This window comes from Vulpes lagopus, chromosome 5, assembly GCF_018345385.1.
Source record: "Vulpes lagopus strain Blue_001 chromosome 5, ASM1834538v1, whole genome shotgun sequence".
In the NCBI taxonomy this organism is placed as follows: Eukaryota; Metazoa; Chordata; class Mammalia; order Carnivora; family Canidae; genus Vulpes; species Vulpes lagopus.
The window spans coordinates 19005189-19031970 of record NC_054828.1 but is presented as its reverse complement, the minus strand read 5'-3'; the positions used below and the strand labels follow the sequence as shown (position 1 = coordinate 19031970).

The following is a 26782-nucleotide window of genomic DNA, read 5'->3' as shown; positions in this document are numbered from 1 at the left end:
AGAGAGAGATGAAGTGGGAGGAGTGGGAGGCCCCAATACCAGGTCTGCTGTGCTTCACAGGCTTGTAGGTAATAGAGAACTCGCCCAGATAGTGGCCAATCATCTCGGGCTTGATTTCTTAGTTGAAGGTCTTGGCATTGTAGACACCCACCATCTCAGCAGGATGATTGTGTTCTACAGGTGCGTCTTAACCATCTTGGGTTTTTCTGTCAGGGAGCCTCCTTCTTGGCCTTGTGCAGGCACTTCAGCAGTGAGTGCTATTTCCTCCACAAACCCTGGTTTAGCCTCCAGAGCTGCCAGGCTCTGTACAGCTGCATCAACTGCTCCTAGGGCATGTCCAGCAGCTGGTTGTCTGTGCCGTGGTAGGTGAAAGGTGGGAAAGGTGAGCTACTGCTTCTCCACTTCTGCCATCTTGTCAGCTTCTTGGGGAGGGACCAGCTAATACCGCACTGTCTTGGTTACTCTAGCTTTATAGGAAGTATTGAAGTCAGGTACTGTCAGTCCTTCCAATTTTTTTCTCCTTTAGTATTGTGCAACTCTGGGTTTTCTGCTTTCTGTATAAACTTTAGAATTACTCTGTTGATATCCACAAAATAACTTGCTAGATTTTGATTGGAATTGCTTGAATCTATAGATACAGTTGGGAAAAACTGACATATTGTCAAGATCAGATCTTCCTATCCATGAGCGTAGAATGTCTCCAGTTATTTAGTTCTTTGATTTCTTGCATCAGAGTTTTGTAGTTATCCTCTTATAGGTCTTACACATATTTTGTTAGATTTAGAACTACAATTGACCCATGAACAACAAACTGTGTGTGTCCACTTAATATGTGAATTTTTTTGATACAGTATAGTATTGTAAATGTATTTCCTCTTTTTTTTTTTTTTTTTTTTTATGATAGTCACAGAGAGAGAGAGAGAGGCGCAGAGACACAGGCAGAGGGAGAAGCAGGCTCCATGCACCGGGAGCCCGATGTGGGATTCGATCCCGGGTCTCCAGGATCGCGCCCCGGGCCAAAGGCAGGCTCCGAACCACTGCGCCACCCAGGGATCCCTGTATTTCCTCTTTATTATTATTTTTTTCTTTATGATTTTCTTAATTTTTTTCTCTACTTTTTTTGTAAGAATGCAACGTATAATATCACCTGCAGAATATGTGTTAATTGCCTGCTTATGTTATTGGTAAGGCTTTTAGTCAGTAGCAGGCTATTAGTAGTTAAGATTTAGGGGAGTCAAAAGTTATATATGGGTTTTCAATTGAGCTGAACGTTGATACCCATGTTGTTCAAGGATCAACTGTATTTTCATTTTGGGGGGTGCTAATATAAATGGTATTGTGAATATGAACTTATATTTTAAATTTCTCTTGTTCATTGCTGGTATATAGGAAAGTGATTGACTTTTTATTTCTATTGTGTCTTTCAAACTTCCTTATTTTCAGGAATATTTTCATCATTTGTTTTGGATTTTCTACATGGACAGTTTTGTCTGCAAATATACTTTTATTTCTTCCTTTCCAACTTGTGTATCTTTTCTTGTGTGATTGTATTAGCTAGGACTTCCACTATGATGGTGTAAAGGAGTGGTGAGAGAGGGGACATCCTTGCTTTGTTCTGATCTCAATGAGAAAACTTTTGAGTTTCTTACCATTAAGTATAATGTTAGTTTTTGTAGATAATCTTTATTAAGTTGAAGAATTTGCCTTTATTCCTGATATACCAAGAGTTTTTTTTTTTTTTAATCATGAATGGGTATTTAGTTTTGTCAAATGTTTTTTCTACATGTATTGGTGTGATCATGAAATTTCTTTTTTCGCTTTAACTTGTTGATGTGATGGATTATGTTAATTGATTTTGAAAGCTGAACCAACCTTGAGTACCTGGGATAAATCATGGGTCATGGTATATGATTCTTTTTATACATTGTTGGATTAGGTTTGCTAATATTCTGTTAGGATTTTTGTAAGTATGTTTTTTGAGTGATGCCAGTCTGTAGTTTCCTTGTAATGTTTTTGTCTAGTTTTGGTATAAGGTAATGCTGGTCTCATTGGATGAATTAATTATTTTCTTTGTTTTTATCTTCTGAAAGATTGTAGAGAATTGGTGTAATTTCTTTCTTATTAAATGTTCAGTAGACTTAAGTGAACCTGGTGCTTTTTGTTTTAGAAGATTATTATTTATGCAATTTCTTTAATAGATACAGGCTTATTTAGGTAATCTATTTCTTGTCTGAGTTTTGTCAGATTGTGTCTTTTAAAAAATTGGTGCATTTCATCTAGGCTATCAAATTTGTGGGCGTCGAATTAATAGTCTTCCCTTATTATCCCTTTGTCATGGGATCTGTAGTGATGCTCTTTTTTTAAATTAAAAAATTTTTCTTAAGGATTTTATTTTTTCATGAGACACACACACACACACACACACACACACAGAGAGAGAGAGAGAGAGAGAGAAGAGTCAGAGACACAGGCAGAGGGAGAAGCAGGCTCCATGCAGGGACTCGATTCTGGGACTCCAGGATCATGCCCTGGGCTGAAGGCAGGCACTAAACTACTGAGCCACCCAGGGATCCCCATGATGCCCTTTTTAATGTCTGATATTAGTAATTTGTGTTCCCTGTCTTTTTTCTTATTACCCTCATGGCATGTTACTGGTTTTGTTGGTATTTAAAAAAAAAAAAATCAGCCATTAGTTTTATATATCTTATGTATTTTATATTTTTCTGCTTTAATTTTTACTTTCTTTTTTGCTTATTTTGGATTTAATTTGCTTTTTTATAGTTTCCTAAGGTGAAGGCTTAGATAACTAATTTTAGATCTTTTCTAATACATGCATTCATTGCTATAAATTTATCTCTACGGTAATGTGTTGATGGCAGGCTCTTCTCTGTGGGCCTCTCATAGTATACCTGTGCCAGAGGAGCATGCAGCCCCGAACTATTGCCCAGCTTCCTCACTGGTGCACTGTGAGCACCAAAGGGGACTGTGTACTGTTAAATTTTTTGTGTGTGTGTGCCTACGCAATGTTTTTGTTGTATTCCACAAATTTTGGTAAGTATATTTCTTTTTTCTTTACTTCAAAATATTAAAAAATTTCTCTTGATATCTTCTTTGAGTCATGTATTATTTAGTAGTTTATTGCTTAATTTCTTAGTATTTTAAGATTATTCAGTTATCTTTGTTACTCCTTTGTTACTCTTTTGTTACTCCTTTGTAGTTTGAAAACATAAAGGATTTCTGTTCTTTTAAATTTGGTCAGGTGTGTTTCATGGCCCATAATATGGTCTATTTTGGTGAATGTTTGATGTAAGCTTGAGAAGAATGTGTTTTCCGTTGTTGGATGAAGTAGACTAGAGATGTTGATTATGTCCAGTTGATAGATGATGAATATTTAGTTCAGCTATTGTTTTTACTGATTCTGCTTGCCTCTATTTCTGATAGAGGGAAAGTGAAGTCTCCCAACTATATGTAAAAGTGTATTCATCTATATCTCCATGCAGTTCTGTCTGTTTTTGCCTACATACTGTACTAAGTACATATCACTTTAAGGACTTCTTTGTCTTCTAGAATTGATCTCCATATCAAAATGTAATGCTCCTCTTGATCCTGTATGACTTTCTTTGCTCTGAAGTCTTCTGTTTGAATTAGTATGGCTACTCTTGCTTTCTTTTATTTAGTGTTAGATTGGTACATCTTTTTCAGACTATTTACTTTCACTTATTTATGTATTAGTTTCAGGCATACAACATGATTTGATATTCATATAGGGAAACGGTTGCTATCTGTCAGTGTATATAGTCACAGAATTTTTTTCTTGTTTGAGAACTTAAAAGATTTACTCTGTTAGTAACTTTAAAATATGCAATACAGTATTATTAACTATATTCATTATGCTGTATATTACATCCCCTTTGACTCCCATTTATTTTGTAACTGAAAGTTTGTACCTTTTGACTCCCTTCACCCATTTTGCCCACCCTCCCAACTCTGGCAACGACCAGTCTGTTCTCTGTATCTATGATCTTGAGTCTTTTTTTTTTTAAACTTTTTTTAAAAATTTTTTATTTATTTATGATAGTCACAGAGAGAGAGAGAGAAAGAGAGAGGCAGAGACATAGGCAGAGGGAGAAGCAGGCTCCATGCACCGGGAGCCCGACGTGGGATTCGATCCCGCGTCTCCAGGATTGCGCCCTGGGCCAAAGGCAGGCGCCAAACCGCTGCGCCACCCAGGCATCCCGAGTCTTTTTTTTTTTTTTTTTTTAAGATTTTATTTATTTGACAGTGAGCAAGCACAAGTGGGGGGCGGGGGAAGTGGGCAGGCAGAGGGAGAAGCGGTCTTACGGTGACATCAGATTGTGACCTCAACTGAAGGCAGACATTTAACGAACTGAGCCACCCAGGCACCCTTGACTCTTTGTTTTGTTTTTGTTTTTTGAGATTCCATATATGTAAGTGAAATCATACAGTATTTGCCTTTCCTGACTTACTTCACCTAGCATAATTCCCTTGGAATTCATCCACGGTATTTTAAATGGCAAGATTTTATTATTTTTAATGGTTAGAATGAAATTCCATTGTATATATGTACCATATTTTTTTTATTTTTTCATCTGTCAGTGGACACTTAGATTGTTTTCATGTCTTGGCAATTGTAAGTAATGCTACAGAGAACATGGGGATACATATATCTTTTTGAATTAGTGTTTTCTTCATTTTTAATCTATATATATTTTTTAAGGTTTTATTTTTTCATTAATGAGAGACACAAAGAGAAAGGCAGAGACACAGGCAGAGGAAGAAGCAGACTCCTCACAGGAGCCCGATGTGGGACTCGATCCTAGGACCCTGGGATCACGCCCTGATTCAAAGGCAGATGCTCAACCCCTGAACCACCCAGGCATCCCGATCTATATGGGTTTTTATATTTATTTTGGATTTCTTGTAGACAACATATAGTTGAATCTTAATTTTTAATCTACTGACAAAGTCTTTCTATTGGTTTGATGTTTTAGTTCATATTGATATAGTTGGGTTAAGAGCTATCATATTTATTGTTGTTTTCTATTTATTGTCCTTGTACTTTGTTCCTATTTTTTGTCTTTTTCTGTCTTTTGTGGTTTTCACTTAGTATTTTCTATGACTTTTTTGCTTCTTTTTTAGCATATCAGTAGAACTTTTTTTAGTTGTTTAGTGGTTGCCTTAGAGAGTTTGCAGTATACATTTAAAACTAATTCAAATCTACTTTCAAATAACACTACTACAGTACTTCATGGGTAATGGGTAATACAGTACTTCATGGTTATATACATTTCTCATACCTAATGGAAATACATATTGGTGTTGTTTTGAACAACTGGTATATGTTAGATCAGTTAAGAGAAAGGAAAATAAATTTTATCTTCACTTTTTTTTTACAGAGATGGAATTTCTCATCTGTATCATTTTTGTTTCTCTTTTATCAACATCTTTTGTAAGGCTGGTGTGCTGGTAGCAAATTCCTTCAACTTTGTGTGAGAAGATATTTCTCCATTTCTTGCAAAGAATAATTTCATGGAGTACTGAATTCTAGGTTGGTTGTTTTTCTCTCAACTTTAAATATTTCACTTCACTCTTTTCTTGCTTAGGTTTTTGAGAAGTTCAGTGTGATTCTTACCTTTGCACCTGTCATAGGTGAGATTTTTTTCCTTTATGTTGTTTCTTATTTTTAATAGTTTGAATATGATATGTGGTGTATTATTTATATTATGTTACTATTATTACTTTTGTCATTTATTCTGCTTGATGTTTTCTGAGCATCCTGGATCTGAGCTTCCTGGATTTGTGGGTTTTTGTGTAATTTTAAGTTGGGGGAAATTCCTAGTAGTTATTGTTTCAGATATTTCTCCTGTTCCTTCGTCTCTTCTCATTCTTGTAGTCTGTTTCATGGATGTTACTCCTTTGATAGTTCCACAATTCTTGGATATTTTGTTTTGTTTTTTTTTTTTTCTCTTTGCTTTTCAGTTTTGTAGATTTTTTTGAGATAGTCTGAAGCTTGCAGATTCTTACCTCAGCCATGTTCAGTTTATTCATAAGCCCATCAAAGGCTTTCTTCATTCCTATTATAATGTTTTTGATCCCTAGCTTTTTTTTTTTTCTTTTTTTGTGCTTAGAATTTTTATCTCTGCTTACATGGCTTATCTGTTCTACTTTATCCATTGGAGTCCTTAGTGTATTAATCATAGTTATTTTAAGTCTCAGTCTGATAATTCCAGCATCTCTTCCATATCTGAGTCTCATTCTGATGCTTGCTCTATTTTATTTTTATTTTTTTCAAGATTTATTTATTTATTTTAGAGAGAGCACGTGTGAGAGCAGGGGGAGGGAGAGAGAGGGGGAAAGAAGCTTACTCCACCTAGTGTGGAGCAGGATGCCGGATTTAGGACTTAATCCAATGACCCTGGGTTCATGACCTCAGCTGAAATTAAGAGTTGGATGCTTAACTGACTGAGTCGCCCAGGCACCCCTTGTCTCTTTTTAAACTTTTTTTTTTTGCCTTTTAGTAAGTCTTGTCATTTTTTTCCCCTTATATCTCGACATGATGTATTTGGTAGAATTTAAGTAATGTGATGGGTTTTTTATATTTCAGACTTATTTCCAACAACTGTCAATGACAGTTTAGATTTTCCTACCCTACCTAGCACTGTCTCCTATGGAGGTTTCTGCTATGGTGAGGTTTGATTCTTTGTATTTGTCTACACTTTTGAGGGGCAGTTAGTGACCTACCTAACTTACCCTATGGATGTAAAAAGAGTTGTGATTTTTCTTAGTTCAACGTTTTACTTGTAGGATGGAGTGGCTACTTCTAAGCTCTTTATGTGCCAGACTGGAGGCTGGATGGATGTCTAGAGTCTGTTTTAAAGTGTTTCTCTTTTTTTTAATTGTGATACGACTATTTTAATAGTTTTTTTTTTTTTTTAATCTAGTTAAGTCTTTTCCTACTAGCTTTTGGGTTCTAAAACTAAAATACTGCATCTGAAGCTCTTTTTCGGGCAGTTCATTTTATCTTTGCATTTCTAGATTGGTGCCATTGTAAATCTCAGATTTCTAACTTCACTTGGGTCTACAGCATTCTGCAGTTCATTTCCCTTTCCCTTTCCCCACCATCCATAAATTGTGGCAAAAAAAATGCATATGTATATATATATATATATATATATATATACACACAGTTTACCATTTTAACCATTTTTAAAAAAAATATTTTATTTATTTATTCATGAGAGACACACAGAGAGGCAGTGACACAGGCAGGAGGAGAAACAGGCTCCCCACAGGGAGCCTGATATGGGACCCGATCTTGGAACCCCCAGTATCATACCCTGGGCTGAAGGCAGGTGCTCAACCGCTGAGCCATCCAGGCATCCCCCATTTTAACCATTTTTAAGTGTGCAGTTCATTAATTTAAGTGTACATTATTATGCAACAGAGCTGCAGACTTTTCATCTTGCCAAACTGAAACTTTGTACCCATCGAACAACTTAAACGTTTTTCCCTTCCTCTAGCCTCTGGAGACTGCCATTTGACTTTGTTTCTATGAATTCACTACTTTAGATACCTCATGTAAGTGCATTCATACAGTATTTGTTTTTCTGACTGATTTACTTAGTATAATGTCAGTGTTCATCCATGTTGTAGCTTGTGATAGAATTTCTTTCCTTTTTAAGGCTGAATAACATTCTGTTGTTAGTATTACATATACTACATTTTATTTATTCGTACATCCTTTGAGGGACAAGGGTTGCTTAGAACCCTTGGCTGTTGTGCATGGTGCTGTTATTAATGTAAGTGTGTGGATACCTTTCCAAGACCTTGCTTTCAGTTCTTTAGGTTATATATACCCAGAATTTGGGTTGTTGAATCATATGGCATTTTTAATTTTAATTTTATGAGGGACCACCATACTGTTTCCATAATGGTTGTACCATTTTACATTTCCACTAACAATATATAAGGGTTCCAACTTTTCCATATCACCACCAACATTTGTTACGAATTTATTTTTGTTAGAACTTTTTTTTTTTTTCTTGGTTAGTAGCCATTCTAATAGGTATAAAGTGGTATCCCGGGTGATTTTGATTTCCATTTCTCTGGTGATGGTGAGCATCTTGTTATGTGCTTTTAGAACATTTGTATATCATTTTTGGAGTAATGTCTATTATAAAGGTTTTTTATTTTTATTTATTTTGAAGACTTTATTAATGAGAGACAACCCACAGAAAGGTAGAGACATAGGAAGAGGGTGGAGAATCAGGCTTCATGCAGAGAGCCTAATGCAGGACTTGATCCCAGGACTCTAGGATCACGCCCTGAGCCAAAGGCAGATGCTCAACCGCTGAGCCACCCAGGTGTCCCAGTTATAAAATATTTTGCTCATTTTCTAATTGGGTTGATTTTTTTCTTGTTACTGAGTTGTAGGAGTTTTTTTTTTTTAAGATTTTATTTATTCATTCATGAGAATACACAGAGAGGAGGGGAGGGGAGATGGAGATGGAGAGAGGGGGAGAGGCAGAGGCAGAGACACAGGCAGAGGGAGAAGCAGGCTCCATGCAGGGAGCCCGATGTGGGACTTGATCCGGGTCTCCAGGATCACGCCCTGGGCTGAAGGTGGCACTAAACCGCTGAGCCACCCAGGCTGCCCTGTAGGAGGTTTTTTTTGTTTTTAATATTCTAGATACTAATTCATTATCAGCTATATGGTTTGCAAATATTTTTTCCCAGTCTGTAGGTTGCCTTTTTACCCTGTTGTGTCCTTTGATAAACAAAAGTTTTTAAGTTTGATGTGCTTCTTTGTGTTTGGTGTCAATTCCAAGAAATCTATTGCCTAATCAAATGTCATATAGCTTTCTCCCTATGTTTTCTATTAGGAGTTTGATAGTTTTGAATCTTAGTTTTAGGTCTTTAATTTGTTTGGAGTTAATTTTTGCAGGTGGTATAAAATAAGGGTCCAGCTTTACACTTTTGCATGTGATATCCAGTTTTCCCAGCACCATGTGTTGAAGACTGACTTTTCTCTACTTTGTTGTTAGCATCCTTGTCAGAAATTATGTGACCATATACATGAGCATTTATTTGTGGGCTATTTACCTGTCCTTGATTGCTACCTTCTCTTACTCCTACCTTCTCTTACTCCTTCTAGTCACTGTTTTAGAACTTCGCTGTCCACCTGAAATTCTTCACATTTACTCAACAAACTACCTTGCTTCTTTATTGGTGAACCAGACTGTTGGCAGTGAACCGCCAGGCCCTATTCATTTTTCTGTCCTCTGTATATTTCCTTTTCAAGGTACCTCCCTGACAACCTTTCTTGTTCTCCTCCCTTCGGTTTCCTGAAATAAGGATTTCCCCTTTTTCTTTTGAAGTCTCCTCACCAGCTGTTTTTCCATAGCCTGAAAACATATCCATGCCCTTATTTATCTTAGATAACTATCCATCTCCATGTCTTGTCATTGCCCTATTTCTTCCCTCACTTTATCAGTCATTCCTTTTGAAAATTATTTAGCAGTATTTGTTCCTTAAGAGAGGAAATAGTGTGATATACAAGTAGGATTTTTTTTTTTAAATTTTTATTTATTAATGATAGTCACACACAGAGAGAGAGAGGCAGAGACACAGGCAGAGGGAGAAGCAGGCTCCATGCATCGGAAGCCCGATGTGGGATTTGATCCCGGATCTCCAGGATCGCGCCCTGAGCCAAAGGCAGGCGCCAAACCGCTGCGCCACCCAGGGATCCCCAAGTAGGAAATTTATGTGTGTATGTATACACACAATTTTATGCTTTTTTCTGTAGTTTTAAATGAAATTTTCTTTTTTTTTTTTAAAAAAAGATTTTATTTATTCATGAGAGAGACACACACAGAGAGGCAGAAACAGAGGCAAAGGGAGAAGCAGGCTCCATGCAGGGAGCCCGACGTGGGACTCGATCCCAGGTCCCCAGGATCATGCCCTGGGCTGAAGGCGGTGCTAAACCGCTTGAGCCACCCGGGCTGCCCTGTCCTGAAATTTTCTTTTCTTTTCTTTTCTTTTCTTTTCTTTTCTTTTCTTTTTCTTTCTTTCTTTTCTTTTCTCTTCTTTTCTTTTCTTTCTTTCTTCTTTTCTTTCTTTCTTTCTTTCTTTCTTTCTTTCTTTCCTTTCTTTTTTTAAAAATTTTTATTTATTTATGATAGTCACACAGAGAGAGAGAGAGGCAGAGACACAGGCAGAGGGAGAAGCAGGCTCCATGCACCGGAAGCCCGATGTGGGATTCCATCCCGGATCTCCAGGATTGCGCCCTGGGCCAAAGGCAAGCGCTAAACCGCTGTGCCACCCAGGGATCCCGTCCTGAAATTTTCTTAATCTTCATGTATGCTTTTATGATTTATTTATTTTAAAGATTTTATTTATTTATTCATGAGAGACACAGAGAGACAGACAGAGATATAGGCAGAGAGAGAGAAGCAGGCACCACTCAGGGAGCCTGATGTGGGACTCGATCCTGGGACTCCAGGATCATGCCCTGGGCTGAAGGCAGATGCTTAACCCCTGAGCCACCCAGGCGTCCCTACTTTTATGATTTAAAATGTATCTGCTTACTTAACACTTTTTTTGGTGTGGAGTAAGAAGTGTAGTAAGAGAAAGGGACTTTAAATTAAGGTGCCATAACAGATTTATGTGGCATTGCTAAGTGACATTCTTTTTTTTTTTTTTTTTTATTTATGATAGTCATACAGAGAGAAAGAGAGAGAGGCAGAGACACAGGCAGAGGGAGAAGCAGGCTCCATGCGCCGGGAGCCTGATGTGGGATTCGATCCCGGGTCTCCAGGATCGCGCCCTGGGCCAAAGACAGGCGCCAAACCGCTGCGCCACCCAGGGATCCCGCTAAGTGACATTCTAAAGCAATGGAGAAAATATGGATTATTCAATAGATAGTGCATGAAAAAATGACATTGGTTTAATAATTTATTTTTATGTATTTATTTATTTTAAATATTTTATTTATTTATTCATGAAAGAGAGACAGAGGCACAGGCAGACGTAGAGACACAGGCAGAGGGAGAAGCAGGCTCTATGCAGGGAGCCCGACATGGGACTCAATCCCGGGTCTCCAGGATCAGGCCCTGGGCCGAAGCCGCTAAACCGCTGAACCACCCGGGCTGTCTAATAATTTACTTTTAAAAAGAGACTCTCGTCTATGTTATTTACCAAAAGAAATTTCCGTTTTAAAAGTAATTTTAGAGAAACTGATATAGATGAGTATTTATGACAAATGAGAAAGATCTTTTTTAATATTTAATTTGAAAAAAAAGAGTTTTTACTGCAAAAAAATTGAAGGTTTATTTCACAAATGCATCAAACATGGATAACTTGGGAAACCTGGGAAAAGCCCTCAGGAATGCCTGGGTGGTACAGTTGGTTGGGCATCCAACTCTTGGTTTCTGCTCAGGTTATGATCTCATGGATCATGGGATCGAGCCCTACGTTGGGCTCTGCGTTTAGAGAGGGTCTGGAGTCGGCTTAGATTCTTCCCTTCTAAAAAAAAAAAAAAAAAAAAAAAAAAGATTCTTCCCTTCTGTCCCCTCCTCCCTGCACATGCTCTCCTCCTCTGCCCAAATAAATGGATAATTTCTTTTGTTTGTTTGTTTTAAAGCTCTCAGATGTCAGTATGGTTAAGAATTCTTAAAAGTTAGCAAGACAGCCTTTTCAAAATTGGGAATGGCCATGGTATATTAGTAGAGAATTTATACTATAAATATTTCATTGTGGATATTAGAAGCCAGTCATATCAGAGGAATGTCAGGTTGTCTTAGTGGTTCTTCTTTTGCTTATCAGATTAGCAATGATTGAAGAAATGGGAAAAATTAATTTTGAAGAATATATACTCTGACTTAGGCATTCAGATACTGAATGGGGAAGTGATTGCTATGAACTTTATGGAGAATTGGCAACATAGCAAACAGTTCAGGTATGTATATTCTTTGAACTAGTTTCTAGGAATTTATTAGGAAATAGTGGTACACAAATTTATGCGTATGTATTTCAAGAAATAGTGAATATGTAACATCTGCCAATTAATGTTCTTGATTCCTGGTAGTGGACAAGTCACACAGGCCTTATTACCCTAATGGAAGCCTTACAGTTTTGAGGGATAGATACCTATAAAAACAAAAATACTTATGTATAAATGCAGTGAAGGAGATAAACAGGATTTTGTGAGAAATAATGAAGAAGACGTACTTTAGTCAGGAAAGACTGTGGGAGAGTGCTATTCAGAACTGCCTGAAACACCAGTGCTGCTGTGTTGTCCTGCCTAGTTGGAATTCTGAAAGTGTTTAGTCAGAATGTCACTGATGTTAGCTTTGAATTAATTACTCATTAGTCAAACTCACACAGGTGGTTGATGTCTCAACTGTGGTTTCTGAGCAGAATTATTATGGAGATAACCCATTATCATCAGAGTTAAACCAGTTTGTCTCATGGAGGTCTAAAACCAGTTCATGTTGGGTGAAGATCTTAGTAAACCTAGCTCTATTAGTGAGTCAGAAGTCCAGTAAGAGGTAAATTCTGCTACACAAAGATAGGATAAAGTGACATCAAGGGCCAAAAAGTGAGGTTTCTGAGAACTTGACTGCCAAGAGTCAGTATGGTTACTTTTCTGCTCTCTCAAAACTTAAGATCAGAAGGATTGGGGGACCTTTCTTTTCTGGGTCTGTATTCCTACTGAAAATGTAGATTTATTTATTGTTTTCACTTCTGTTTCACTGGAATTTTCTCTTTTTACTCAGCTGACCTAGAATACCCATGGGTTTTATTTTTTTAACGTTTTGAAGATTTTGCTTATTTATTCATGATAGAAACAGAGAGAGGGGCAGAGACACAGGCGGAAGAAGTAGGCTCCCTCCAGGGAGCCCAATGTGGGACTCAATCCCAGGATCCAGGGATCACAACCTGAGCTTTGCGAAGGCAGATGCTCAACCACTGAGCCACCCAGGCGTCCCTAGAATACCTGTGTTATTAACAGTTACACTTGACCCAAGATGTCAAGGGGAAGTGAGGGGCATGATGGGGAGTGGGTAGGGAATCTTCCATTTATCCTACGCTTATTGTTTCACTGTGCCAGAATAGAATCATGCTCAATAAGGGTTCTGTTTTGTCAGATGATTTTCTCAAACTCATTGTCCCCTAGTTATGGTTTCACTAGGATAGTGAGAATCTTGTTAATTCATTCACACGTGTCTCTCTGTAGATGATGAGGCATTTATTTAAGGGAACCATAGTTTCTTTTCATTGAATTTCTCACTCTGACACTGAAAGCACTGGATAGAAGTCATATAGTATCAAAATCTGCTGTAGCCTTTGTTTAAAAGATTCCTCACAGCTGCCATAGTTGGAGAGATGCATTCTGGTTTTAGTCACTGGCTAAACTACAGTATGCAGGGCCAGATGAAGTAAAGTTGGAGAGCTGGACAGACACCATGCTAGTCTTTGGTGAGAAATTTGATATTTTCAAAGCATAATGGAAGCAATGGAAGGATTTTATATTTTAAGTAAAGGCATAACATGGTTTGTCTTATGTTTAAAATGATATCCTTTTGGTTTATGAATTAGATGGGAGGAAAAATATACAGAGGGAAACAGGAAGGAATTAGCCTTTTCAGAAGTCCTAAAGGGAGATCATAGAGGCTTGTTGGACTTTGGTTATAGCAACAGAGATGTAAAAAATGGGTGGATTGATGTAATATAGAAGGTAGAACTGACAGGTGTTGGTGAGGATATTTTGCACCTAAGTGTAGAGCTTAGGAAAAATGAGAGCCAAAGATACATATTTGAGAGTCAGTATACGGTCAATAGTCATAGGTGAGATTCAGTATATGTCACAGAGGAGATCTCCTCAAAGAGGATTTAGGACTGACACTGGGGAAGTCAGTATGAGAAAGAGCCTGAAGAGTGACCACTAAGGTGGACGTCAAACTGGAGATTATGATTATTTTTGAAGTCATGAGAAGAGTATTTTTCAGATAAGTGTGATTTAGAGTATTTTCTGTAGGTTTGATTAAGAAGGAAAAATTGAAACATAGTAAACAGTGGGAATTAATTTTTGTAGTCCATCTGCTGTCTAGTCTGCCCTAGTCAGTCACTTTTCACTTTATTATATATCTGATCAAATATCCCCTTAATAAGACCTTTCCTGACAACTCTTACTTTATAGAACTTCTAATACCATTATTTGTGCCCCACTACCATTACCAGCTAAGAAAGAAGAAACACTGCCAACTAAACAGGCACAATGTTAGGATTCCTGTGACTTGTGAGATGAATACTGAGTTTAGTTTTGTTAAAATATAGTGTACTGTAAATAATTGATAGAATACTGTAAACTCTAGGACTCTTTTCTGCTCCTGTATAGGTAGCAGTTTGTTTGTCATCTATCCTAAAATACAGGCTTCATGAGGACAGATTTTTTTGTGTGTACTACTGGTTCCCCAGTGCCTGGAACAGTGCCTTGTGAATAATAGTAGGCACAACAAACAAATCCTAAGTCTGCATTTTTTAGGAATAAAATGAATAAATGAAAACATACTGATTTGTACACTTCTTTCTTCACTTAATATATTGATTTTTTTTCTGTGTCCTTATGTAGTTTTCAGAATTAGATGTTTGATAGCTGTGTACTTTTATGTCGTGTGTATAACATTATCTGGTATGTCCCAGGAACTTAAACTTTGGAACTTAGGGAAATAAAAGAGCCAGGTTTTGACTTGGTTTACTACTGGAGAATTCAACTTTTATTTCTGCCTTTTTAATTCTTTGAGTATAAAATATTGATTTCTAGAGAGAACAATTACCTGGGCTAGGAAGTCCCCTGTGCCTTAATGGGTTGGAAGTACTTGCTTATTTTTCCCCATAAAGCCTTGCATTTGGCAAGAGAAAGACCTTTCTAGTCTATTTCACCTCCTCTAAGAAAGGTTTCTGTTTATTTATTTGTAAAGTGAGAGAGTGGCATCATGTGGTTTTTCAGGTTTCTTGATGATATAATCTTAATTTCAGACATTGTCTTGCTGTTAAATTTTAGTTTTATGATGAGAATTATAAAACTTGGAATGATGACTTATTTATTTATTTTAAAAAAGATTTTATTTATCATGGAAGAGAGAGAGAGAGAGAGAGAGAGACAGAGAGAGGCAGAGACACAGGCAGAGGGAGAAGCAGGCTCCATGCAGGGAGCCTGATGTGGGACTCCATCCCGGGACTCCAGGATCACGTCCTGAGCCGAAGGTAGGTGCTAAACCGCTGAGCCACCCAGGGATTCCCGGAATGATGAATGATGACTTTTAGAACATATATTTCTATAGGCAGTTTTTTCCTACCTTTTAGATGAACAAAAATCAAGTATATTAATATTAACCTTATTAAGATCGATTTTTAGTTATGTGAAAACTTTACAAAATTCAAAATATGAAAAATTAAAAGAACTCTTAATTTTTTTCAGAAGTCAATGAAAGGATTCTATTTTGCAAAGCTGTACTATGAAGTTAAAGAATATGATCTTGCTAAAAAGTAAGTATTGAACTATAAAGATACTTTAATTTTCTTTCTTTCTTTTTTTTTTTCTTTTTTTTTTTTGATACTTTAATTTTCTAAAGTCATTCCCCCTCCCCTAAGATTCTTAACTTGAAATGGGTGAAAATACTATGGTTTTGTTTTTTTTTTTTTTTTTTTTTTTAAAGCAGTTCATCCTAAGTATGTCCCGGAAATAAGGTATTATATTACTTTAGACTGATATAAAGGACTAGTCTCAATTCTGTGGAGATTAAGCCTAGAATGAGTATCTCCTGCATGCCTATCACTTACTTACGCCTAAGGCAAGAAATCATTTGGCTTAAAATTAAAACACTTCTAAGGAATAAAAGAGAACCATGTTTATTTTTAATTTTTTCCTGGTTAGATACCTGGTACTTTAATTAGTTGGAAAAATACCAGTGAATACAAAATTAAACTGTGATTTCTGAGCAGGACAATAGCTTGTGTAAAAGATCTTTAATTGACTTAATAGGTGACACTCTTGAGGCTTTGTCTCACTTGTAAGGCCAAGAAGGTTGGTGATCTGATTTCCTGATTTGGAGTGGCTTAAAGCAGGATATTAGGCAGGAGGTTAAAGGCATTTATGGGAAGATGGAAAGAAATGCTGATAAGTAAGGAAAATGGTAACCCTTTTTTAACTAGCAGCAGTGGGGCTGTCAACCTTGTTCCTTATTCATATGACCCCTTTTCCTCCAGTTTTGGTCTTTGGTTTATCTTCACATATGTATATGTTATATACATATACATACATATATATATACACACACAATATTATATATATATATGTAATATTCATTGAGCCTAGATGATGCTTATATGTTTAGCTGTTAACTTGATTTAAGAAATGGAAATTATCTACATTGCTAGTTTATTTAGTAATTTTTCTTCTCTATTTTAGCTGGAACAGTACAATTATTAGATAATATTTTCTTGTTTAAAAGATCAGTAGCACAATTTAAAAAAGGTATTTGAATAGTATATCCTTGGGTCACCTAACTTGCTTATTAGTCAGTAGAGCATGCACTTCTTGATCTCTAGGTCATAAATTCAAGCCCCACATTGAGTGTAGAGATTATTAAAAAATAATAATAAAGTAAATAGTACATTGTCTTAGTTGTTATCTGGGGAATTATGCATTAGTATTTTGCATTATGATACTTTAAGAATATTTACTATAATCTTTTTCTAATTCCTATGTAAAATTCTTTTTTTTTTCCTATGTAAAATTCTTTAGTAATTTGCCAAAATGTAATTAGGAAGAAAAAGCAATTTATGCAATAATTTTTTTATATGTGGGTAGCATTGGAAAAAACTTTTGGTAAATGTAGTATTTAATGGTAAAATAAGTATGTTGTCAATATTTTACATATGTTTGTATTTAATCATTCTTTTTATGGATACTTTTGCATTGTCTGCATATTCTAGTTTAAATAGTGGTAGTCAATAATTAGAATAACTGAATTAGTTTAGTGGTTGCTTTAGTTTAAGATGTGCTCTTCGGGTTAGAATTAAATACAGTTCTGAGTGTGATAATTTAAAGATTATTTTTGTATTATTTTTAAACAGATACATTTCTGCATATATTAATGTGCAAGAAAGAGATCCCAAAGCTCACAGATTTCTTGGACTTCTTCATGAAGCAGAGGAAAATATAGACAAAGCTGTGGAATGTTACAAGGTAAATTATTTAAGTTTAAAATACAGCCCTTTGCAGCCACATGCATGATGCTCAGAGTAATTTGTATAATAAATAAATCAAATGTATTTTATGGATGTCATGAAAATAAGCATTGGTCATAGTGCTATTAAGCAATACAGATTAGAATAGATCTTAAATTATTTGGCTCAAAGCACACTGTAATTTAATCATTAACTTAGCACTTGTAAAAGAAGATTAACAGCTATAAATTCTAAGTCTAATATGGTTCAAGATGCTGTTCTTTTAAGTGTGGTTTTCTTTCTTTTTTGGGGGCACTTACCTAATAAAAACATAATTTTTATTTAATTCATGTGGAAAAAAATTCCAAGACACTTTAAGTTTGATTTTAAACAACTTTGAAATAATGTATTGCCATTTAGAAAAGTTTTTAATGTGGGCAGTGATAAATTTTTGACTTTTATATATTTGAGTGTAGGTACACGATGAATTCTAATTTATTTTTTTCCTTTTTGGTGTCAGCGTTCAGTGGAATTAAACCCAACACAAAAAGATCTTGTGTTGAAGATTGCAGAATTGCTTTGTAAAAATGATGTTACTGATGGAAGAGCAAAATATTGGGTTGAAAGAGCAGCTAAACTTTTCCCAGGAAGTCCTGCAATTTATAAACTAAAGGTAAAGACAGAACAAAACAGTAAACATGGGAAAACTTAAGACACAACCATTTCTAATATTTGGAGTTTAAAAGACATTTCAGTAGCAAACTGAAGTTGAGGGTTGGTGGGAAATGTGTGAAGGTGTGTGAGAGTTGGTGGGAGATGGGTGAAGGTGGTCAAAAAGTACAAACTTTTGCACTTTGTGTATAAAATATATTCTGGGGATATGATGTATAGCATAGTGACTAATGTTACACATACTCTGTTGTATATTTGAAAGTTGTGAAGAGAATAAGTAGATTTTATAAGTTCTCATTACAAGAAAAAATAACTTGTGTTAAAGATGTTATTTCTTTGAGACAGAGAATGAGCATGAGCTGGAGGGAGGAGACAGAGGCAGAGGGACAAGCAGACTCCTTGCTGAGCAGAGAGTTGAATGCTGGGCTCTATCCCAGGAGCCTGGGATCATGACCTGAGCTGAAGGCAGGCGTTTAACTGATTGGGTTGCTCAGGCGCCCCAAGAAAAAATAAATTTAGAACCATATGAAGTGATGGATGTTAAACTTACTGTGGAAATTATGTCTCTATATACGTGTCAAATTGTTATGTTGTACATCTTAAACTAAGACAATGTTGGGATGCCTGGGTAGCTCAGTGGTTGTGCGTCTGCCTTTGGCTCACGGGGTGATCCCAGAGTCCCGAGATCGAGTCTCTCATCGGGTTCCCTGCATGGAGCCTGCTTTTCCCTCTGTCTGGGTCTCTGCCTCTCTCTCTGTGTCTCTCATGAATAAAAAAAAAAAACAAAAACAAAAACAAAAAACAAAAACTAAGACAATGTTATATGTCAATTATATCTATAAAAAATGGCAGACCAAAGTTTTTTTTCTTCAGAATCTTTCTGAGCATATGCTGTTTTATTAGGCACTATTATGTTTTACAAATGGTATTTACTTTTATGAAATGATTGATGTGGGTATTTTATGGTTTTGTAGCTAGATGGTAGAGCTAGCATTTAAATTGAGCTCTGTCAAAAAAAAAAAAATAAATTGAGCTCTGTCTGATGTAAAGTTTTTGCTTCATTGGGTGAAAAGAATAACAATTTAGGGTTTTTATATAGGTTTTTAAGAACTATTACCTAAAAATGGAAAGGGTTGGGTGCCTTGCTGGCTCATTCAGTAGAGCATGTGACTCTTGATCTCAAGGGTAGAGAGATTACTTAAAATCTTTAAGAAAAAAATGGAAAGGATTGTGTTAGGGGACAGTGAAGTTTTCAAGCAAAAGAGAATAGTTTCTCCAATAATTATGAAAAATAATGGGAAGTTTTTACTAATGTATTGACCAATTCTAATGTTTATTTTTTAAATTTTTTTATTTTTTAAAGATTTTATTTATTTAGGACGGAGAGAGGGAGAGAGAGAGAGTTTTTTACTGAGTAAAATATACTTTACTTAAGTAAGTCTTTTGGAGAAAGTCTTTTCCAAATTTGCAAATTTCCAAATTTCCAAATTTGCTAGGTACCTGACAAGTACCAGCTGCATCTCCATGAGAGCTGTGTGCTGTCCCTAAAATTTGCTTATTGTGGTAAATGGTTTGTGAGTACTGGCAAGGACAACCTCCTCAATGCTTGGCTCTACGGAGCTAGTATATTCCAGTCCAAAGAGTCCTCATCTGTGCTTAGCTGTGACATTTCAGTGGATGATAAGTACATAGTCACTGGCTCAGGAGACAAGAAGGCTACAGTCTATGAAGTCATCTACTGAAAACATGTGGTTTAACGTTTATAGTTGAATCAGGCCAAAATGTTTTGAATTTGTAGAAATAGAAAACTTGTAAGATTAAAAGGAAAAAAAAAACAAACCACCATGAAAACCTGTTTCCAAACCTTGACACAAAACTATTTTGAGTCTACAAAGAGGAGGCAATGAGTCCCATCAACTGAAGGTCACCAATCTACCTAGACCAAACGGACACCGAGGCAGAGTGGACAGAGGGGCCAAGGGTTGTAGGCAGAGCCTGTTCTTTCCTTTCTGTGTGATCTGCCTAGATTACCTTTCTGTTCCTTGCAGTTCCCCTCACGTTCTGTGCTACGTAGAGCAGTGGTGTCTCCAATGAACTTGTTCCCTGGTTTTGCATCTTGTGAAATGTTTTTATGTATTTTTGTTGAAGGTTAAACATTTGTATAAATTGTAAATATATTTGGTTTATTACAGTAAAGGCTTTAGTACCAATAAAAACAAAAACAAGTTTGCTAGGTAAACAATTTTAAGTGTGTAGTTGACCCTTGAATGATGTTGGGGCCAGGGGCCATGAACCCCCTGTGCAGTTGAAAATATGCATATAATTTTTCCTTAAAGATTTTATTTTATTATTTTTACTTTTTTTTTTTTAAGATTTTATTTATTCATGAGACACACACAGAGAGAGGCAGAGACACAGGCAGAGGGATAAGCAAGCTCCATGCAGGGAGCCTGATGTGGGGCTCAATCCCGCGACTCCAGGATCACACCCTGAGCTGAAGGCAGAGGCTTTACCGCTGAGCCACCCAGGTGTCCCAAAGATTTTTTATTTTAATTTTTAATTTTAATTTTTAATTTTTTTTATTTTAAAGATTTTATTTATTTATTAATGGAAGACACACAGAGAGAGAGAGAGAGAGAGAGGCAGAGACACAGGCAGAGGGAGAAGCAGGCTCCTTACAAGGAGCCTGACATGGGACTCGATCCCGGGACTCCAGGGTCACATCCTGGGCTGAAGGTGGTGCTAAACCGCTGAGCCACCTAGGCTGCCCAGATTTTATTTTTTAAAGTAATATCTGCACTCAATATGGGGCTCAAACAACCCCAAGATCAGGAGTCACATGCTCTCCTGACTGAGCCAGCCAGGAGCCTCTGCTTATAAGTTTTGACTCCCCAAAAACTTTAATAGTCTACTCTTGATTAAAAATTTTACTGATAACATAAACAGTTATTTTATTTAACACTTGTTTTGTGTATTGTATGTATTATATACTGTATTCCTACTCTTAAAATAAGAGAATAGGAAATGTTAAAAGTCATGAGGGAGAGAAAATATATTTAGAGTATTATACTGTATTTGTTGGAAAAAGAATTCACATATAAGCAGAACTGTGCATTTCAAACATTTGTTCAAGAGTCAATTGTATATTGTTTTTAACAGCTCCCCACCCCCATTATACATATTTTGGGTAGAATTTATTTTATTTTATTTTAGATTTTATTTATTTGAGATAGAGTGAGCAAACATGGTGGGTGTTGAAGGAAGAGGGACAAGCACACTCCCTGCTGAGTGCAGAACCTGACATAGGGCTTGATCCCAGGGCCCTGAGATCATGACCTCAGCTGAGGTCAGACATTTAACCCAATGAGCTACCCAGCGCCCCAGTAGAATTTATTTTGAAATAATTATATTTTTCATAAGAAGTGGCAAAGATTGTACAAGGAGATTCTGTGAATATGTAATGTATAGTTCATTTTTTTTTTTTTTTTAATTTATGATAGTCACAGAGAGAGAGAGAGAGAGGCAGAGACACAGGCAGAGGGAGAAGCAGGCTCCATGCATTGGGAGCCCGATGTGGGATTCGATCCCGGGTCTCCAGGATTGCGCCCTGGGCCAAAGGCAGGCGCCAAACCGCTGCGCCACCCAGGGATCCCTGTAATGTATAGTTCAATATCAAAATCAGGAATGATATTGGTATAATATGTGTGGATAGTTTTTTCATTTTATCACATGTGTAGATTGGTATAAACCACCACTGCAGTTAAAAGTACACAACTGTTACATCATCACAAACCTCTCCCTCATGCTATCCCTTTTATTTTTTTATTTTTTAAAAGATTTTATTTATTCATGAGAGACAGAGAAAGAGAGACAGAGACACAGACACAGACACAGACAGGCAGAGGAAGAAGCAAAGCTCCATGCCCAGAGCCCGATGTGGGACTCAATCCTCGGTCTCCAGGATCATGCCCCGGGCTGAAGGCAGTGCTAAACTGCTGAGCCACCAAGGCTGCCCTGCTATCCCTTTTATAGTTTTATCCACCCCCTTCTTGTCATCCTCTGGCAACTGCTGATTTGTTCTCCATATTCATAATTTTGTCATTTCAAAATGTTATGTAAGTGGAATCATGCATTACGTGGCCTTTTGAAGTTTTTTTTTAATTCAGCATAATCCCCTTGAGATCAATCCAAGTTGGGTGTATTAGTAGTTTGTTCCCTTTTATTGCTGAGTAGTATTTTTGTGTATGGATGTATTATTCCACAGTTTAACCATTTACTTTTGGTGGACATTTTGGTTGTTCCCAGTTTTTGGCTATTAGAAATCTCATATGAATAAATGTGCACAGATTTTAAAATCTAAAGTATTTTTAAAAACCCTGGAGATAAATACTAGTAATAACATCAAGTTTTCTTCTTTCCGTAATAAGCAGTTGGGTTTTATTTTTTTTTAAAGATTTTATTTATTTATTCATGAGGGATACACACACACACACACAGAGGGGCAGAGACACAGTCAGAGGCAGAGGGAGAAGCAGGCTCCATTCAGGGAGCCCGATGTGGGACTCGATCCCGGGACTCCAGGATCATGCCCTGGGCCGAAGGCAGGTGCTAAACCACCGAGCCACCCAGGGATCCCATCAGTTGGGTTTTAAATATTAATCTATAATGTCGGGTCTAAGTGTAGATTTCTTTACCTTGTCTTTGTGTTAGCCTCAAACATAAATTGGATTGTCAAAGCCAATAAGGAAATTATTTGATGACAAAGACATTAAGGAATATAGATAGATAGATAAAGATAGATAGAAGTTTATTTTTCTTGTAAAAATGCTTCTTCTGAAAGATGTTGATTTTCTTTAGTAAATTTAGAGACACTGGTCTCTAGGGATACCTGGCTGGCTCATTCAGAGGAACGTGAACTCTTGTTCTCAGGGTGGTGAGTTTGAGCCCCATGTTGGGTGTAGAGATGACTTAAATAAGTAATTACACTTAAAAAAATACACTGTTGTCTAAAGTTAAACCTTCTTACATTTGATTTTTTTCTTCCATTTTTTGAAATTGAAATACTTGAGACTTAAAACTGTTTAGTAGAGTAATTCTGTTTCTCCTAAAATTTAAGGCTTACTTAAGGTAAATAATTTTTTGGTATTTATTTTAATGAATGAAAATATTGGTTAGAGGGCTTTTTTTCTTGAACACAAGAGTAGAGTTTTTCAAAAGCACCCATGAAGGTGTTGATCTTTTACTTAAAAATTTTTAAAAATATTTATGTTAGAGCGTGAACGTGAGTGGGGGGAGGGGCAGAGAGAAAGGACCAGAGACTGACTCTCTAGCAGATCCCTTACTGAGCATGGAGCCTGTCACAGGGCTCAATCTCATGATCCTGAGATCTTGACCTGATCTGAAACTAAGAGATGCTCAACTGACTGAGCCACCCAGATGCCCCACAGATTTTTAAAATATAAGTGAAGTGTAGGGTTTTTTTTTTAAGATCTAGAAAGACCAAGTGTAAGTTTATCGAAATGATAATGAAAGAAGGAGAGAGATTAGTGAAGGAGAGGGCAATGAAACAGCACTAATGGAGAGTTTTGGTCTTTGCTGTGTGGAGGGAGCAGGGAGAAGGGGAGAGTAAGTTGGAGTGATGGCTTCAGTTTTTGCAGTGAAGGGTGGAAAGTGTGGGAAAGGTGAGGAAAGACGATCATGAATTAACCTTTTCAGGAAATGGAGAATTTTTTTTTTAAGATTTTATTTATTTATTCATGAGAGACAGAGAGGCAGAGACATAGGCAGAGGGAGAGACAGGCTTCCCATGGGGAGCCTGATGTGGGACTCAATCCCATGACCCTGGGATCATGACCTGAGCCCAAGGCAGACCCTCAGCCACTGAGCCACCCAGGTGCCTTAGGAAATGGAGAATTTATATATTATAGGTCAAGTAAAATTTTGTTCTAGGCATTACCAGTTTGGAGACTTGAGATTAACTAACTAATTTGAAAGTTAGTCACCCTGCTTGTGATCTCCGCCAAATTCCTGGATGCCCTACCCCCTATTGCTCAACTGTTAGTGTAATAGGCACAGGGAAAGCAGATTGTAGGGTTCTTCTATGGAAAGGTAGAGGGAATTAATTGAGGGATCTGTGAGCAAGCAGTAATTATGGATGTTGGAAATTATGACATTTTAGCTTGGCAGAGAAAGAAAATACATGTTATATGGAAAATTAAAAACCTGGTGATATCAGTAATTGAATAAAGCTTCTTTCCATGTGGTAGTGTGGCATTGAAGGTCTGTGTACCCACAGAGAGGTGAAAGAGTAAGAGAGATACAGGGATCTAAGTGGTATGACTAAAGTACAGATTCAGAAGACCCAAGACAATGCTAAATGGATGGCTGAGACTGGAATGTAGAGCAAAGCCATGGAGATGAGGCAACTGAGTAGAGCTACTTGTATATCTTTGTACATCTCTCAATTGTTAATACTAGTGAGAGCTTTTAGGAATGAAGGAAGAGTGTTTTATTCTAGTTGCTCATGAGCAGGAATGAGTGGAAGAGCTGGATAGCATGTCCTTTGGAAAACAGGATTATAAACAGGTATGTGTGGGGAGATATGATTTGAAGGTGAGCAGCCACTAACCCCACTTCCTATATTTGTATGTAGACTAGCAGAGAAAAGGCCACCATGGCAGAGAAGTAACAGAGCTTATATCAATATAATATTCCATTTAGTTAAGGCTAGATGGTAAAGACTGAGAAAATTGCAAAACAGCAGAAGCTTAGAGTGGGAGCCGAAAGAGTAGAGGATTGAGTCAAATTTAGGGAAGAACAGAACAGTTTGAGGATAAAGACCCTGGTATGAGGTTTGACTCGGGAGGCCTAGGCATGTGGTGGTGACTAGGGTATATAGAGATGTGGGGCAATAGTCTTTGCAGTCTGTGAGGTATATATGGGGAACCGTTGCTATAATCACAGATGTTTCTTTCCACATAAATTTCTTGAGGTTTAGCTTCTGGGTTGGAAACAGCTCTCTTCCATGAGAGTTGGTACTTCTGGTTGGTAATTTACTAAAACTAGACACAGTGAAGTGGTGCTCATCAGAACTGCTATGTTTTTAAACTTGACAGGTATTTTTCTAAATGATGCTTTTTTAAAAATAGGAACAGCTGTTAGATTGCAAAGGTGAAGATGGATGGAATAAACTTTTTGACTTGATTCAGTCGGAACTTCATGCAAGACCTGATGATGTCTATGTGAACATCCGACTAGTAGAACTGTATCGCTCAAATAACAGATTGAAGGATGCTGTGGGCCACTGCCATGAGGCAGAGAAAAACATAGCTTTGCGTTCAAGTTTAGAATGGAATTCATGTGTTGTACAGACCCTTAAGGTAGGTAAAAACTCTTGGGTCTCTGTACTTCTATGTAGACAATTAATATACATCATTTTGTACTTAAATGGTGCTAAGACTTAAATTTCTTTCCTTTATGCATAGCAACTGTGAAATGAAATTTTTGGTAGGATACTTTCAATTTTATGATGGGTAGATTAGAGATAAATAAAACATATCTCTCTCTATATATCTTTGGTGTTTTCATAGGCTGACGTAAAAATCATGGTTTTATGAGTAATGGGAATGGGTAAAGGGATATATAGGCGTAAAACTAATTTTGTAATGCTTGATAAAGTTTTGTAATTGAGTGTTTTTTTTTCCATAAAATAGGAATATCTGGAGTCTTTACAGTGTTTGGAGTCTGATAAAAGTAATTGGCAAACTACCAATAAAGACTTACTTCTGGCCTATGCTAACCTTATGTTTCTTACGCTCTCCACTAGAGATGTGCAGGAAAGTAGAGAAATATTGGAAAGGTATGTTGACTTAAGGAACATACTTCAGTATCAATTATAGATTTTTTTTTTTGGTAATGATTCAGTTCATTGATCTGAACATCTTCACAGCTTTGCTGTTTCTGTAACATACCTAGGGGTAACAGTTAATATGATAAACTACTTGGGAGGAATTTTATTTCTTTTGTATATTACAATTGGTTTTGTAAGACTTTGATTTTTAGAAAATTGTGTTACTGTTCATATTTTATTAAATTATTACGGTTATGTATCCAGTTTTGGCATACTTCATAGTTCTGAAAATGTTCTGCTATTTCACATTTTATTTCAAAGGCGATATAATCTTGAGTGAAAATCAAAATAGACTTCCATCTGTCAGATGTTGTAGTAGTGGAAGCAGTTAGCATCACTAGTATTTCAGAACACTCCTAACGTTTTAGCTTAGGAACAAGATAACTAAAATATAATGTACGATTTTTCTGTTTTTCTAAATTTTGATTTCAAGGACCATAGCTCCACTTTATTAAAATAAATTTCACTGAACAAAAACATCACTTGGATTTGTATAAAAATGTTAGTTTAGAGCAGGAGTTAACTAGAGCTTGTAGGCCAGATATGGCTCACTGCCTGATTTTGTAAATACACTTTCATCGGAACACAGCTGTGCCTCTTGTTCCATATTATCTATGGCTGCTTATATGCTACAGTGGTGGAGTTGAGCAGCTGTGGCAAATTATATGCTTGTGGAGCCAGATTAGTGTGTGGCCCTTTATAGAAATAGTTGTCAATCCCAGGTTTAGACTGTCCATTTGTTTTTAAAAGTAATTGTTCCTTACTTGATATTTGGGGTGTTAAGAGAGTGGAGTAGTTTTCTTGAAGAATTTCTTGGTGTCCTAAGGTGGTAGGGTAAGAGTAGTATCCAGAACCATTTTAACTTTCAGATTATTTTAGAAAAAATTTGGGATGTTTTCTTTTGTATGACTTATATACCCAAACATGTTTGGTGTGTGAGCAAATGGG

At 36.6% G+C, this 26782-nt stretch overlaps 1 protein-coding gene and 1 non-coding gene across 4 annotated transcripts in view; both read left to right on the top strand.

The window, feature by feature from the left end:
* RANBP2 (RAN binding protein 2) overlaps positions 1 to 26782 on the top strand; it is a 100319-nt gene that overhangs the window by 28255 nt on the left and 45282 nt on the right. For 2 of the 3 annotated variants that reach the window (XM_041754730.1, XM_041754728.1), the window contains exons 2-6: positions 15503 to 15570; positions 17161 to 17272; positions 17774 to 17926; positions 25074 to 25304; positions 25638 to 25783. In XM_041754730.1, the coding sequence (XP_041610664.1) occupies positions 15503 to 15570; positions 17161 to 17272; positions 17774 to 17926; positions 25074 to 25304; positions 25638 to 25783 (710 nt within the window). The remainder of the gene's footprint in view (positions 1 to 15502; positions 15571 to 17160; positions 17273 to 17773; positions 17927 to 25073; positions 25305 to 25637; positions 25784 to 26782) is intronic. The other variant, XM_041754729.1, reaches the window with a different exon arrangement.
* On the top strand, positions 2857 to 2993 carry LOC121492290. Its single transcript, XR_005988186.1, has one exon. It is a non-coding gene; the product is annotated as a small nucleolar RNA SNORA42/SNORA80 family (small nucleolar RNA).